General features: G+C 43.5%; 1 protein-coding gene across 2 annotated transcripts in view; it reads right to left on the bottom strand.

Annotated features, from left to right (window-relative positions):
- The window catches only part of vav3b (vav 3 guanine nucleotide exchange factor b), a 43,329-nt gene that overhangs the window by 24,149 nt on the left and 3,989 nt on the right, over nt 1–15,191 (bottom strand). For both annotated transcript variants that reach the window (XM_048989094.1, XM_048989093.1), the window contains 3 exons: nt 8,127–8,243; nt 1,838–1,896; nt 1,412–1,477 (listed from right to left, as the gene is read on the bottom strand). In XM_048989094.1, coding sequence (XP_048845051.1) covers nt 1,412–1,477; nt 1,838–1,896; nt 8,127–8,243 — 242 coding nt within the window. The remainder of the gene's footprint in view (nt 1–1,411; nt 1,478–1,837; nt 1,897–8,126; nt 8,244–15,191) is intronic.

Raw genomic sequence — 15,191 nt, 5'->3', positions numbered from 1 at the left:
TTTGAAAGTGATATGCATCAGAGAAAGGAGGGCTAACCAGTCCCCCGAACCGATTGGGCTTAAGGTTCTTACTCAAGGGCACAATAGTGAAATCACTCTGCTGACCATGGGATTTGAACCAATGATCTTCTGATCACAGAGTCATAACCCAGCAAGCCACACATTTTAATCACACCACAACCTAAATCACCATATGCATTAATGAAAGATCATTGACTGTTTTTATTAAAGCGTGATGATGTGTTATTTAAATGGAGTGAAATACGTTTTCCTGTTCATGTGTTGTGAGCTGTTCAGCGTTCTAACAAGAACGACTGTGGTAATGATTCAGTTCATGAAAATAAAGACATGATTAAAATACCCCTCAGCTATTCAGCTGTCAACTCGTGCGGCAAAGCCAACTGCTATTCAGCACGTTTGTTTATGCACGTTGCGCTGCGATGATCATCTCGCTAGAGTGTCGGCCAGCACGAAGGCGTTTGAGGGCTAGGGGAAGCTGTGAACTTGTGTGTGAATGTTGTTGTATATTTGTGTGTTTGTGTGTGTGCGTGTATGTGCTATGTATATATTACATTGGCGGGACCAAATGTCCCCACAATGTGATAAAAACCTGGTATTTTGATGTTGTGGGGACCATTTTTTTGCAATCAAAAACCTCTAAAGTCATGTGTTTTGTTTTGTAACTTATAGTTAAGGTTAGGGCTGGGTAGGAATTAAAGTTGTCATTGTTAGGATTAGGGTTTTGCCCATAGAAATGAATGGATGGTCACTACAAAGGTATGAGTACAGGCCTGTGTGTGTGTGTCTGTGTGCGTGTCTGTGTGTGCGTGTGTCGGCAGAACAGTCACATGTCCATGGGCCCCTGAACAAGGCCCCTAACCCCCAGCTCCTGGGGGGCCATACGTTGCCTGACCCTGTGCTGGGACACCCCCACCCCCCCCACACACCCCGAAGCTACGAAGAGCAAGATGCGACAGCTGAAGAGAAGATCTCCAGTGCACCTGTACTCACATTTCTGCATTTTAATCGCATCCAGCAGCAGAAGCCGGCTACCCTGCCCGAGCCGGCAGCCTGCCTCCTGGTGACGATCCGCCCCATATGAGTGACGCACACCTGGGCCGTTCGGACGCAGCTGCTACGGCCTAATCTGCTTCCTACTCACGGCTCTTTTAGTAAGGGGCTACAGTAAGGCCTGAGACAGGTGCGCTGGTCAGTCAGGCGGCGTGACACACCACCAGCTTCCCAATCAGACCGCTCCGGCCAGGAACTGGTCACTCTGACTCCCTTTTAGGTTCACTGAGGCACGTCAGTCTCTGGACGGCTGATAGACACGCCGAAAATCGACGCTCATTCTGCTCCACGTCGCTTACTGACTGTTCTTACACCTGGAAGAGGACGGCGGCGTACATACTCCATCATATCGCCCAGGTGACTGTACTCATCTTCGTCCTCTAAACCCTCCTCTGTTGGGAAAGGCCTGTTGGGGGGGGGGGGGGACAAAAATACAACGACAGTTAAACTTTTGCATTTATTTTTATTAGACACTCGACAAAATCACAAGCAATTCAGTAACCAGGGTTAGACAGTCCCTGATGCAACTGGGAGTTAAGGGCCAATGGAGCCACTTTGCTGACCATAGGATTTGAACTAGTGACCTTCTGATCAATGGCATGGGGTCCTATCCCACAGAGCTAGGCAACACGCCACGTTTCAATACAAATTAGCTAAAAACCAGTGTTACCAGTTATACTGTCGTCCATCATCTTGACTACCATGTTTGCGAATATGCTGTTTTCCCTGAGGCCCCCCCCCCCGCCCCCCCATCCCCAAAGCATACCTGATTCCAGTCTGCTGTGCAACTGCTGAGTGCGACAGTTTTGACAGTGTGTCCATAACCTGAAAAGATACAATAAAAATGACTGTGCACCTGTTTGGGTGGGAGGCCGGGATTCCGAAACTTCCTTCCCAAGTACCACAGTGCCCCCTCCCCCTACGACACTCATTATGACCACCACACTTCATAAGTGACTCTCAGTGGTATGGATTTCCCTCAGTACTTTCCGCAAACCATACCAGTCTTTAACCAGAGGACAGAGTTGAACAGCCTCCCATCGGTCACGTTTGAGGACGATTTGAGTCGGCGATGATGTAACCGCTGTCCTCCAACACCGATTCGCTTTAAACGAAAGCCAGGTGGCGGCATCCACGTGTGCCGAGTACCTACTACATGGCATGTCAGAGTCGACACGCACAGCAGTAACTCTGCGCGATGCCAGCTGAGATTTCAGCGTCGCCGTTCTCGTGCATTTCGTGAGGCGCCCTGCTGCCCGCTCAGGGAGGAAGTGGGTCCTGAACCAGCGCTGTGTGACAGGAAGCTCTCGCATGCACCACAGCGACACGTGTTCCAGCTGCGTCTCCCACATCCAGGCACCTGCAGTTGTATTTCAGATGCTTGCCCCCGACCATTGGGGGGGGGGGTTAGTTACACTCACATCTGAAGGTTCCCATAGTATGATCAGGGAAACCCCGGCGTATCCCAGGCTGCACTGGGAGACGTGGACACACAACTGCTCTTAAATTATTTCCTTAATATTCTTATACCAGGACGATCACTTTGTGTACTCTATACGTTTTTTCACACTCGTCTTCACTGTGTCTTTGCATTTCTCGTTTGTTTGTCGACACGCACTGCCATAAGCATCAAAATCTCCCTCTGGGTTCGATAAAGTTCATTTTATCGTATCTTATATATGGGACTACAGTGTGAAGTACACGCATCTTGTCTGAGAAGTGTCTGCTTTTGTGGAAGACAGCATGTAACTAGAGTATTTAGCATCGACCCACTACCGGCCTGTATGGTAGCGGCGGCCGCTAACGTTCCCTCGGCAGGCTTTACCAGCCCATGTCATCGGTGCCTTTTAATGCGCCATCACTGCTATTTCACACTGACCTGAGAAATCTGGAAGAAAGATTATTTTTGCAGCAGAACATGATGGGTAAACAGAAAAGGGGTAAACAGATAAGGCTGGGGTGACGGAAGAGAAGGTGCCCATCTGCTTCCGGAAAAGGACCTGGAAGACGAGCTGAGGTCCGAATGGCCACGTAAAACAGAAAAAAAAAAACCCGAAGTGAGATTATTAATCATTTCTGCCTTCGCGAGGTCACTGACATTTACGAAGCGTAACCACTGAGGTCAAATCGCTACATCTCTGTATCTATATTATATAAGCTCACACAACTAAATGCAGGAAGTTTTAACCGAGTTTATCATACAGTCTAATTTTTAAAAATGTGTTTCACAAGATTCCTACATCAGTTATTCCCCAAAAGACTGTTTCTTATTCATGCACCTTTTTGAAATGCTGCTCTTTTATATACACTACAGCAGGTTTATATGGTTTAACGGCATTACACACACAATCGCTGTACACCTTCGCGTCAAAGAATTGCAGCCAGTAGGGGGAGCGGCGGCTAATGAATCGACCTCATGGATCAGAAGGGGGACCAACTGAGGAATTGAAGTGGCAATATGGAACGGCGTGATGTTGTTTCGGAGGCACTAGGGCCAACGAAACTTTAGCACCCGCTAAACAAACGTCTTTAAGCCCCTGTTTCTCGTTGGTTTGAAAGTGTGACATCAAGCCAACACCGTATAGTTGGCCCTACCTGTTTGTACTGCAATGCGCAAGAGATTTCTCCTGAAGCATCTTAGCTGTGGCATAATAGCCCTGCTCAAGGGTTCAACAGCCGAGCCAGGATAATGCCACGAGCTGATGGCCCTTTAAGCAATGATCCCCGCCCAAATGCCACGGGCCATGGTGGGATTTCGACAGCCGTATTCAACCTAAAATCAGCACCCACAACTTTATGGGTCCAACATAACCCTCCTTACATATTTTCAAGCATTACAGACCCATAACCACACAAATGCAAGCTGCTTTGGTGATGCCTTGATCCAACTGCTGTCCTGACAGATCAGTGACATGGCAGTGAATCAGACCTGTGCCTTTAAAATTACCGAATCGAGCGACTAATCAAACCAAACCCCTTTTCTTTAATTGACGAGAACTACGAGAATTCTAAATCAGCAACAGAATGTTCCGGCTGGATCCCTTCTCGTCGCTCTCTGCAGAGCCTGCCGGTCGGAACACCGTGGATCCCTTGCAGGCGCGCGTATCTTCTCGTGCATTTGCAGCTTCCTGTACAGCAGTTTTCACTTCTCAGTCCTACAGGTGGGCTTGTTACTTAATATATCTACTTCTATGGCTTCCGCTCTGAAGATGCTTAGATATCATCTAAGGAGTCTTTCCGGTAACGAAGTAAGTAAATGGGTTGTATCACAACTTAAGTTGACAAGAAGTGCGGCAGCTATTACTTTCAATTATTTATTCCTGATTTACTTTTTAATTGCAGGATCACACCAGGACAGCTCATACTGGGAATCGCCTTCCTGACCTCCATACCTTGCTAATCTTTAAAGTCTAAAGAGATAAGAATTCTGAAAAGACGCATATTTTACATAACAGTGACACGCGGACACCTGGTGTCATTCACAGGAAACTTCTGCAGTAGCAGCAACGTCATGAAACAGACAAAAAAAATCCAAGACTTTTTTTATAAGCTGAACGCTAAAGCCTCTCGCCAGCCAGAGCTGAAAACAGCACAACCACCACAATATATTTCTTATATATCGGACAAATGGAAAAAGTAGGCAAATGATATTGAAACAGAGTGACGGGAATCACATGGGGGTGCGTTATGAAATGCTTCCCATACACTTAGTTGGAAAATGACTTGTTCCTCTGAAAGCGTACTTGTCCAGAGAAAGGGAAGCGTGTGAAATGTTTGGAAATGGCTTGGCCTGTGTTTCTGGGAACGTCTCAGTTATGTGTCCAGGGCTGTGTTCCGGGACGGAGCTACAGGGGCACTGGCTGATAAAGCTGAAAGCTGATTGGCCCACAGAGTTCCCCCTCCCTTCTGATTCCTGATATATATCATGCTTGGCTAATGATACAGTTGGCTTCTCTGGAAAAATGATGAGCCCTTTTGTACCTCACCACCTTAAAAAAAAATCCTAAAATCACCTATGCATGCATCTTTTCAGGACGCGCAGGCATGCGACAGTACAAGGGAATTATCCTAAACTTTTAAAAGTGGAATGGAAACAGCGCCCCCTGTATGTCAGATCCAGATGTCACGTGTGTGTATTATCCTCATTTTCCTTCAAAGCAGGGGAGACCTGGGCCTGGACGCCAGTCCACTGCCGGGCGATTTAGAGACTGACTTTGGTGCCGTGAGATAACAGGTCCGTGCTACACAAAGATACATACATGATGTACCTCTATGCGAAGTGTGACGGCCATGGAGGGTCATCTGTGGGAAATGCAAAATCGCACCCGATGCTGTCCAATCGGACGGACAGACACGGAGGCTGCAAAGCGAGGGGGATGCGGTGGTGGTCCACACTAAGGTCCAATCACACCAATCACAAACCAGCCTCTTATTTTTAGCGTAGGCAGCTCAGATCAGAGCTACAGACCTGGTGGGCGGTCGCCCCGACTATGATCTTCACCTAGCAAAAACACCCCCCTCGCTTCAGGCCAAGGCGTTGAGGTTTAGCATCAAAGTGGGGGCTGAATTTCAGGCGCCTTTTTCTCAGGCCGATGCACTCGGCCTAGTTAGATGCGACACTTCAGAGAGCGAGCAGACGCGTGTGACGGGACAGGTCACACTCAGGGACTCCGTACGAACAGCCCTGAGACTTGAACCAGAAACCTACTGGTCAAAAAGGCCACATCCGTTTCTGCTGAAACACCAAATGCTTCGGATGCAGACAAATTCGTGGTAGCGCAGGGCAGCGTATGGTTGGGTATTTGTCTGTGGAAAACGCACTGACTTTTACTTATTTAGCTTTGATCAAAGCGACACAGAAGCGAGAAAAGTTTGCGGTCAGAACGCAGGGCCAGCCGGCATCCCTGGAGGAGATGTGGTTGTGGGCCTTGCTCAAGGGACCAATAGTGATATAATTACTCTGCTGACCATGAGGTTCAGACCCAAAACCTTCTGGATGTGGGCACAGAGCCATTAACCTACTGAACCATACACTGCACATTATTATCTCCCTAACACATTATTCTGACAAATGAATCTAAAGGTGTTTATTGGCGGAAAAGGCCCCAACACAACGTTGCACAAAGTTCAACACCACCTCGAGCTTTACCACCCTTCCCAGCATGCACTGTGAGCTTCACAGATGTCATATGATTGGCTGCCCTGCCATACCACAATTTCACATGGCGGCTGTGGCTGAGGAGGGCTGGGAAGGGCAACGATGCTTTTCCGCTGCTGCCCACGGAAGCTAAACCGTCCTTTGCTATTGTTGGTTTTTTCGCAGCGACGGGGGGGGGGGGGGGTTAAGAGGGGAATCTGTCAAATCTCATTTTCATTTTGTCTCATCCATTCCTCCAGCCTTCAAGCACCAACGTAGCGTTTCTCGTTTTCCGATGTATCTGAACTGTATAGTTGCTCAGCTAAAAAAAGAAGAGATTGAGGAATTTCCAGCTTTCCGATTTAAGGTTAACATGCATGCTTGCCAAAGAGTTAAGTCGGATCTAGAATATCTGCACCCGGCCGACATGAACCTAATTTTGTCCAGTTTCACTCTGAAATATTACTACAGTATCCTACAGAAATGCAGATTGATGTAACAAGAGCAGCAAAGAGAGACAAACATAGACTGCTGTTGTTTTGCAGAGATTACAGGGGAAATACTGAAAATTACGCAAAAAAAAAAACCTCGCTGTCCTTGCCGGCATTCCGCCGTTTTTCCGCCTCGTCGTGACGTGTGGATCCCGCCGCGAGGAATCATTACAAGTCACTCCAAGCAGCGGTGTTTTAAAGAGCCCGCCACTGTACTAACATCTCTATTAATTCTAACGAATCGCTATTTTTATGCAGACTATTTATGGACATGAATACAGCAAGAGGAGACACAACGACCGTCTTTACAGATAATCACAAATGCAGGAGTCAGCTGCAGCTTTAAAGACGAGCGGTACGTCAAGGAACACCAACACAACAAATGTAATACGCGAAAACCATGGCATGAAAGCCGTATTCCTCCTAAGTGAGGGGCCTTGCCGTATTAAATCACCCACTGTATGGATGCCACACTCCTATCAGCTTTGTAAGATTATTTACACACACCATAAAACCTGTGCCCTACATCTGCTTTTCTCATCTTTATTTATAAATCCACATGTTCATTTATTATTTGCACACATTTATTTCTTTGTCTCCCTCTACTTTACTCATTTATCGTACTTCTGTCCTGTTCTGTATGTTTAATTCACCACCTGAACCAAACAAATTCCTTGTACTTTTTATACTTGGCAAATAAAAGGATTCAGTAACACTTTACTTGATGGGGCACAAATAATATAGTATTTTCCCATTACTGTACATATGTATTAATGAACCACAAGCTAAGTCTTAGCTACATAGCTCAGTGCTTAATGTCCATTCGGTTGTTACCCATAAGGCACATGAGGAATTGCCGGTGAGATTTTTTCGGGTAAATAGCGCCAGATGGACCTGTGCTGTTCAGCATGTTTATCCATCAGCAGTTATCCATCAAAAATGTCAGTGGAGTCGTTTGCAGGGCGACGGCATGCAGTCTGCCACCTCATTTCTCGGCAACAGGACACCTGCAGCCTATAGCTACGGCAAGTCAGAGGTCACACCTCGCATGGGGGGGCAGCCCGAACTTCCCCTTGCAATAAATACTTAATTGCGTGAAATGTCGATTAAAACTCGTCTGATGTCAAGGTCTCACGTCGGTAAATGAACAATTCCGAATGTGAGATGGCACACTAGCCTTAAAATAACTCACCTGTTAAAAAAGATATGAAAACGTCTTTAATTCAGAGTACAAAAAGAGCCACTTATCTGGGCACAAAGCTATTCTAGCCAACGCAGCAGATAGACCTGCCCCTGGTAAGTGAACCCTGCAGGAACTGATCATTCAGGAAATTTTATGAAAAATACCCAAACATCGAGAGAGAAAAAAAGTCGCTGAAAGAGACCGGAGGAAATGTCAGGCGTGGTGTGATAGACGGATGACGTACCTTTCCAAAATCCCGCACATCGAACAGGTCAAAGGCTTCGAAGAGCTCGCTCTTCTTCATGGAGAATATTTCGCAGCAGGCAGACAAGAATGTTCTGATGTTCTTCAAACAGAGGAACTGAAAAAGCCATAGCGAAAATTCAGAAGATGCGAACTTCAAACGCATCTCATTCGAATGTAATACACACAGAATACATTCCAGCTATAGACACAGAGCATATTATATTTTCACTTATTTAGGATTTTTTCAATAGTATTTTGTATTCAAAAAAACCATTTTACTTTGTCATATCATTTACATCAATTGTTTTCAATCTTGAAATGCTACTGATCGAGAATAGTGTTAATATATGAATACCAATAGGCAGCCACTGGCAAAGCATACGAATTAAATATATTATTACTACGTTATTATTATTACTGCTTTACTCATATTCATGCACTTAATTTCATATACTTACTGAATATTGTTCACATTTCGCCACCAGATATGCAAAAATTCAGACCACAACCTATCACTAAAATAAATATTCAAATGCAAACCACAGCGATGTGGGAACCTTAGGTGATCACACTTGTTCCGACACTTAAAGAGCCTTGACATTAACGCCTTGAAACTCCGTAAGGCATCAACACAGCCTACAAAGAACCACAGGCGGAAGGTAACCTCGCCGGAACGGCTGATCAGTTCAGGCAAGAACAATGCGAGTTCAGCACAGCAAGCTAACCGAGTGGACGCAATGCCCTAAACCAGAAGAGGCTATTATTTCTTATTTACTAGTTTTTAATTATTCAGATTGCCCGGTGGATGTTTAAGACGGTTACAAACAATGGCTTGCAAATCAACAGCATTCAGATACCCGAACGGACATGGAAGAAGCCATTTTGACACTCCTAGCCAAGTGGAATATCTCATTGGCCAGAGCACTTTAATGTTCTCACAACAAGTGAAATGGAAGAAATAAATCAATGTTTACATCCATCCATCCCTCTTGCATGGCCACTTGTCCCCTACAGCGCCATGGTCAGCCTCCAGCCTGTCCTAAAATACTTTTAAACCATGATTCACCAGGACACAGTATGGTAATAACAAAAGTGAAAAAAATTGGAGACCCGTTTTCTACAGCCATAGAATCGCTGCAAGCAATAACAATACTTAGAATCGTTTAATACTAAACAATAACAATCGTTAGGCATGGTAGACAAATTCGTTTATCCTGTAATGGTCTGCAGGACCTTATCAGTGAGCAACCATCTTGCCCGTTCTCAAGAAGTTGCACTCTGCCCGTGGCTTGGGTTGCACTTTCAATAAAAACTTTATCACCTTAAGCCAGCGTACCCTGCCGATTTGAGTCAAGAGCGCTGTTTAACAAACAGGACACAGCTGCAGATTGACTGCTGACCCCAATAATCAGGACGCTCTCCGGCATCCAATGTACAGCTGGGCGATACCGCTGAAAGACAATACCTCGATATTTTAGGTCACTTTATCGATTATGTGTATAATGATATTATGAAAATTTTCAAAAGGTACAACAGAAGGTCAGAATCGAATATGATTCTATTTCTTCACACCAGTGTTTCCCAACTGGAGCACATAAAAAGTGCATCTCTCTTGGACATCATAAGACGCCAAGAAAATAAACTCTTCTTAGAAAAAATACAAATTGACTAAAAATCCAAGTGCCTATTTAACAATCAGATTGCTCAGGTCAAAAAAGGACAACGAATAACGTTTCTTTAGTGCTGTTGTGTTCCTCTGCTGAACGGTTTCACATGAACGAAAAGAAAATAGAATTACAAATTGACTAAATACAAATGGAGCCCCAGATGGGACGTAAAAGGGGGAAAAAACGGAAATATAAGAAAAAAGTATTTCAAGTATTTAACAACCAGGTTGTTTGAAAGTTAAATGTATGTCAAATGAGCTGAAATCACAGCCACATAACTCTGCAAACAGATATATGTACCACAAACAAAAGCATGTATATATCGAAAACAGAAATGATGTGTTGCCCTGCGATGGACTGGCCCCCCATCCTAGGTTGTTCCCTGCCTCATGCCCGTAACTTCCGGGATTGGCTCTGGACCCCCCGCGACTCAGAAGGACAAGCGGGTTGGAAAATGGATGGATGGATGGATGGATGGAAAAATGATGTGTTGAGAGATATTTTCTTTGCCAAATCTTTTGAATTCTATAATAGTTCTTTTTTCTTTACATTTTCCTTTTCTTGCACTCATTATTCTTTATAGTACGTGTGTTGCGCTTTGCACAATATTACTATCCCTTTGTCCTGCATTATTCTTTCACTGGCCTCGTTCTGACATGGGTGGGTAGCGCTTTGCTGACTGTCAATACCTGGTCCCAATGCGCACCACCTGCCTGATTTGTACCTTGCCTGTCTGTGCATGTGCAGCATTTTTAAGCACGCGTACGTCGCATTACTTTTCCTGGCACTGCCTGATCTGTTCCTGCTGTCCAAATTAACAGTAAATAAATCGATATAACCATACATCATCAAGCCAATTTGTCTGTCAAAAAGTTCATCAAATATAAGACAAAAAAAATCGATATATATCTCCCAGCCCTAATCCAATCGCATCCATTTGATGCTTTTTCCATCCTGTGAATGTAAAAGTCTCAAAACGTGTCAACCTTCTAATAAGGCATGAATTTCAGAGGCTTCCAGGTAGAGGCTTAGACAAGAAGAACGAGTTATAAATATTTCATATTTTCAATGGCACCTGTCCCCTATTTACAAAGAAGAGTCAGAAACCTAGACTGCTTAAAAGGTTTGGTGCTTAAATTATTCAGTATGTTCACAGCGGCTTGTTTTGCTGCAAGTATACAAATTAAAACCCTGGATTTTGAAACACAGAACCAGAGGCTCAGCAAATGTTGCAGCTTCAAAAAAATCTCAAAGAATCCAGCACCCGACTTTTCCTGAACAGGGTAATGGTGGGGGGTGCAGTTTCCCAGGCAGCGAAGGGCACAAGAGCACAGTGCATCCTCCATGAAACCAAAACTTTGCACAATCCACATTTTAAACTACGCCCAGAATATATTAACATGCAGTAAAATATCTTAGTTAATGTTAACAATGAGGACGCTATTGTGCATCGCTGCTACCCTCAGAATATCCTCTCTTTTTGCTGGCGTGTAAGATGCCATGAATATCTTGATACAAAACCTCCATTAATTAGGGATGATGACAAGAAACTACCCAGAATGCCCCACTGCATTATGCACACATTCCGGCGTGTTCTAGATGACAAATCACAACATTCATCTAAGGCAAATGCATGTAGTGGGAATAAAATCAGAAAGTACCATTTCTTATTGAAATAAGTACTTTATTTGACTGTTTCTGAAAAAATCTGATTTTGGTAAACCAGCATGCAACTGAGCCAGCATGATAGTGCAGTGGTTCGCACTACTACGGCACTACTCTGGGACCAGAGTTCGAGTCTCTGCCGTGACTCCATGCGTGTAGAGTTTCTATGACAGGTTGGTGTCCCATCCCAGGACGTTCCCTTCCCTGCGCCTGTAGGCTCGGGACCCCACAAAACAGTACAAGGATGAACTATGGCTGGATGGACTCTCCATAAACCTTGATGATCCAATTTATTAAGACTGCAAACAAACAGAATAAACATCAACTTAACTTGCTGCGATTGCAATTCCTGCAACTGAGGTAACATCTTGTGCAGAATTTTCTCCACATGTCCATGGCTCTTTAGTAATTTGTGTGATTCATTTAACGAACAAACACAACGAAGATGAGGAAAAGGTTATTAAACTTCCTTAAATACACCTGTGGTTTTCAGGGTCATCGGAGGGGAGGAGAGGGGCACTATGGACACTGTCTTCTATTTTATTTCAAATGTATTTTTTAATAAAGACATTCATCCTAAAACAAGCCGATCTACCGATCTCCCCTAGGGGGATCAACTGCTTTCTGCAATTTTTAGCCTCAGGTAAGGCTGGGCGGTATATTGAATTTTCACGGCATAGCGATATATTTCCAAAATAGCATATAGGATGACAAAATACCCTTTATATCAATATACTACATTGTGGCTTAAAATTAGGGCTCTATTAAAGATTAAAGAACCCAATAGTTGCAAACTACACAGGAGCATCACTGGTGACGTTGCACAGACTAGCAAATGTGTATAATGGATAGCTGCATGTTTGCAAACTGCAAAGGAAACTCTGTACTTGCATTGCATTTTGACCACTTTCTCAGTAATAGTATTTGCCTCATCTCACATGCTGCCATATTTATATATGTGTATACCAACCTATATATATATATATATATATATATATATATATAAGTTTTTACACACCATAGGTTTTTACCACGTTTTATATTTCATAAACTGCAAATATTGTATTGTTGTTAAGCAATGGAATGCTTAGTGAACATCTATAAATGAAAATATACTGTTTATATATGGTGAACGTGACGAACGTTCATCAATGAACTTGATTCACCTGTAGAGCCACAACAGGAGCTCGCAATAAGTGGAAAGTAGAAGTATCAAAATTCAATGCTATATATGCTTGTGCAAATCAAAATACGAGATTGTTTGTTTTATCTCAAGAAATACCCTTCTGTCCAGCCTAACTGGAACAGCTAAATTATGGGCAGTGTCATTCGTGTAAATAGTAATCTGTGTAAAACAATCGCTGTCGATATTGAAAGTGGTTACAGGGCTAGCATAAACTGTAAACATCTCATGAAATAAATCGTCTTATTTATCAAAAATATCTCTCAAGCTATTTCCTATTAAGCTACATAAACTGCTACTGAAAACCGCTCTCCAGCTAGCGTGAAATTTCAATGTGGGCCACTGTATCATTTTACCAGAAGTATTAAATTATGAGTCACTGCAGGTGAAATTGATCATGTTAACCATGATTTCATGAACACCTAGAAATTAAGCACTCTGGCCAACAAAATGACCACACCACTGGCGATTCTAGGATTTAGGAAAATTAGGGGAGGTTCAGCCCCCTGAATAAATACAAGCTAAACATAGTTGACATATTTTGCAGAGGGTTATTAGGTAAATATTAATGGATTCTTTTTCTAATTTTCAATGACAAAGGAACACACAATCAACCTTTACAGCAACGAAAACACGCACCTCAAACGACAGCCCACGAGATTCGCTTTTAAATTCGGTGAAAAAGGCGGGAGGTTGTCTGAGGTAAAATTCAACAGCAAAATTCATCGCGGAAAATGTGTGATCGTTGGGGTTTAATACTTAATGGAAATGTTTTTAAATGTATTTATTTATTTAGATGTGTGTGGGTTCCGGATAGGCTATAACCTCAGTTCTTTTTGAATGAAAAAACATTTAGAGAGGTATAAAACATTCCATTCATTTAGCTGCTGAAATTAGTAAACACACCCTTTCAGTCTTGTACACATAAAAGATTATAATGACTTATAATGGTTTATTTCGATATAATTTGGGCTATTTTTCATAGTCATTTTTCAAAGGATATTTTAGACATAACGTGAGAAGCTCCTGTTATTGGTCTGTTTTGCCAAATGTATTTAGTATAACGTCATTGTATTAGTTACTTAAAAGTATAGTTTTCTTTTTCAGATTATCAAGTTTTGTAAAGCTTCATAAATTTCCCGCTTTGGCTAAAACGCCGTCTCAATATAACCCTTCTCCATTCACACTTCTCTGCAGAAATCCCGCTCACTGCCAAATACTAAAGCTACAGTTTTTGGTAACCAACTGAAATACTGGTTTAGTGCAACCCCATCCCCCAGGCCCTAAACATGGCTGGCAATGTGAACTTGCTAAAGCAGCATTATGTCTGGATTGATTACAGTAAGTACTGAACTCAATATATATATAATAAAAAGCTATTCATGCATATTTATTTAGAGGAGTTAAAATACATTTTTTGGGGGGGGGGGGGCAAAAACCTCTAATGACGCCCCTCGACCCCACAATGACATAAAAACCTGTTATGTTGACCTCGTGGGGACATTTTTTTGATCCTGACAAGGTGGAAACGCAGTTTTATAAAAATCTGTTACTGCAATCAATAAAATTGTGTGTTTGTTTGGTTACTTATGGGTAAGGTTAGGGCTGGTTAGGGGTTATGGGCGTCATCATAGTTGGGATTCAGGTTATGTCCGTAGAAATGAACGGAGAGTCCCCACAAAGCTATAGATGCGTGATCGGCGAGTGTCTGTACGTGTGTTTGCATGCTCACGAACACATGCACCAAGCATGTAGCCCTGCACGAAAACAACACCCCACCCCCACCTACCAATCAGGCATGTAGGCAGGTAGTACAATTAGGACTTTGAACACCCCCCCCCTCGATATTTACTGCCGCCCAGCCAAAAATACGGAATTTGGAGGGGGATATCCCAAGTGGAATACCCCCAGTGGAATACCCCCCGCCAAAAATACGGAATATAAAGGGGAATACACCAAGGCACATGTGTTAACTGTCAACAAATTCCCCATTACACCACATCACCATTTCCTAACGGCTGTTGTGCCACTTAAATTGGAGACTGGAGCACAATCCGTGACATTTTTATCTCGCCATCATTCTGAACCACGTTTCAGTAATTCAAAAATCAACAAAGCCTTCTCTTTCAGTATTCCAACGTCGGGTGGCCACAGCAGAAACGTAGAGCCTGGTCACCTGCTTGTCTGTTAGTTTAATGGCCCGGAGACCAATAAACACTATTTTCCATCCTGCAGACACTTGAGTCTAAATGGTTCTGAGCACCATCCGTTCGAAGCACCACAAAGAAGACGGGCAATGAGCGGTTTGACTCGCATGATCCATCTTTTCAAAAGGTGAGTGCCTGCTTTGTAAATACTCGTTTGAGTCTCAAAACGCTCAGGGACACTTCACTAGAAGAGCACGTTTGGAGTGAAGGACGCCCCTCTGCCCTTGGCAAGCTCTCGCTGGTCTTATCGGGGCACAGTTAATTACGTCTGGGCTTCCACAGCAAACCTCCAGACCAAACTCATCTTCGCTGGGGTGACTAGAGAGTAACTCACTGACTTT

The sequence above is a fragment of the Brienomyrus brachyistius genome, chromosome 21, assembly GCF_023856365.1.
Source record: "Brienomyrus brachyistius isolate T26 chromosome 21, BBRACH_0.4, whole genome shotgun sequence".
In the NCBI taxonomy this organism is placed as follows: domain Eukaryota; kingdom Metazoa; phylum Chordata; class Actinopteri; order Osteoglossiformes; family Mormyridae; genus Brienomyrus; species Brienomyrus brachyistius.
This window is presented reverse-complemented; position numbering and strand designations above follow the sequence as displayed.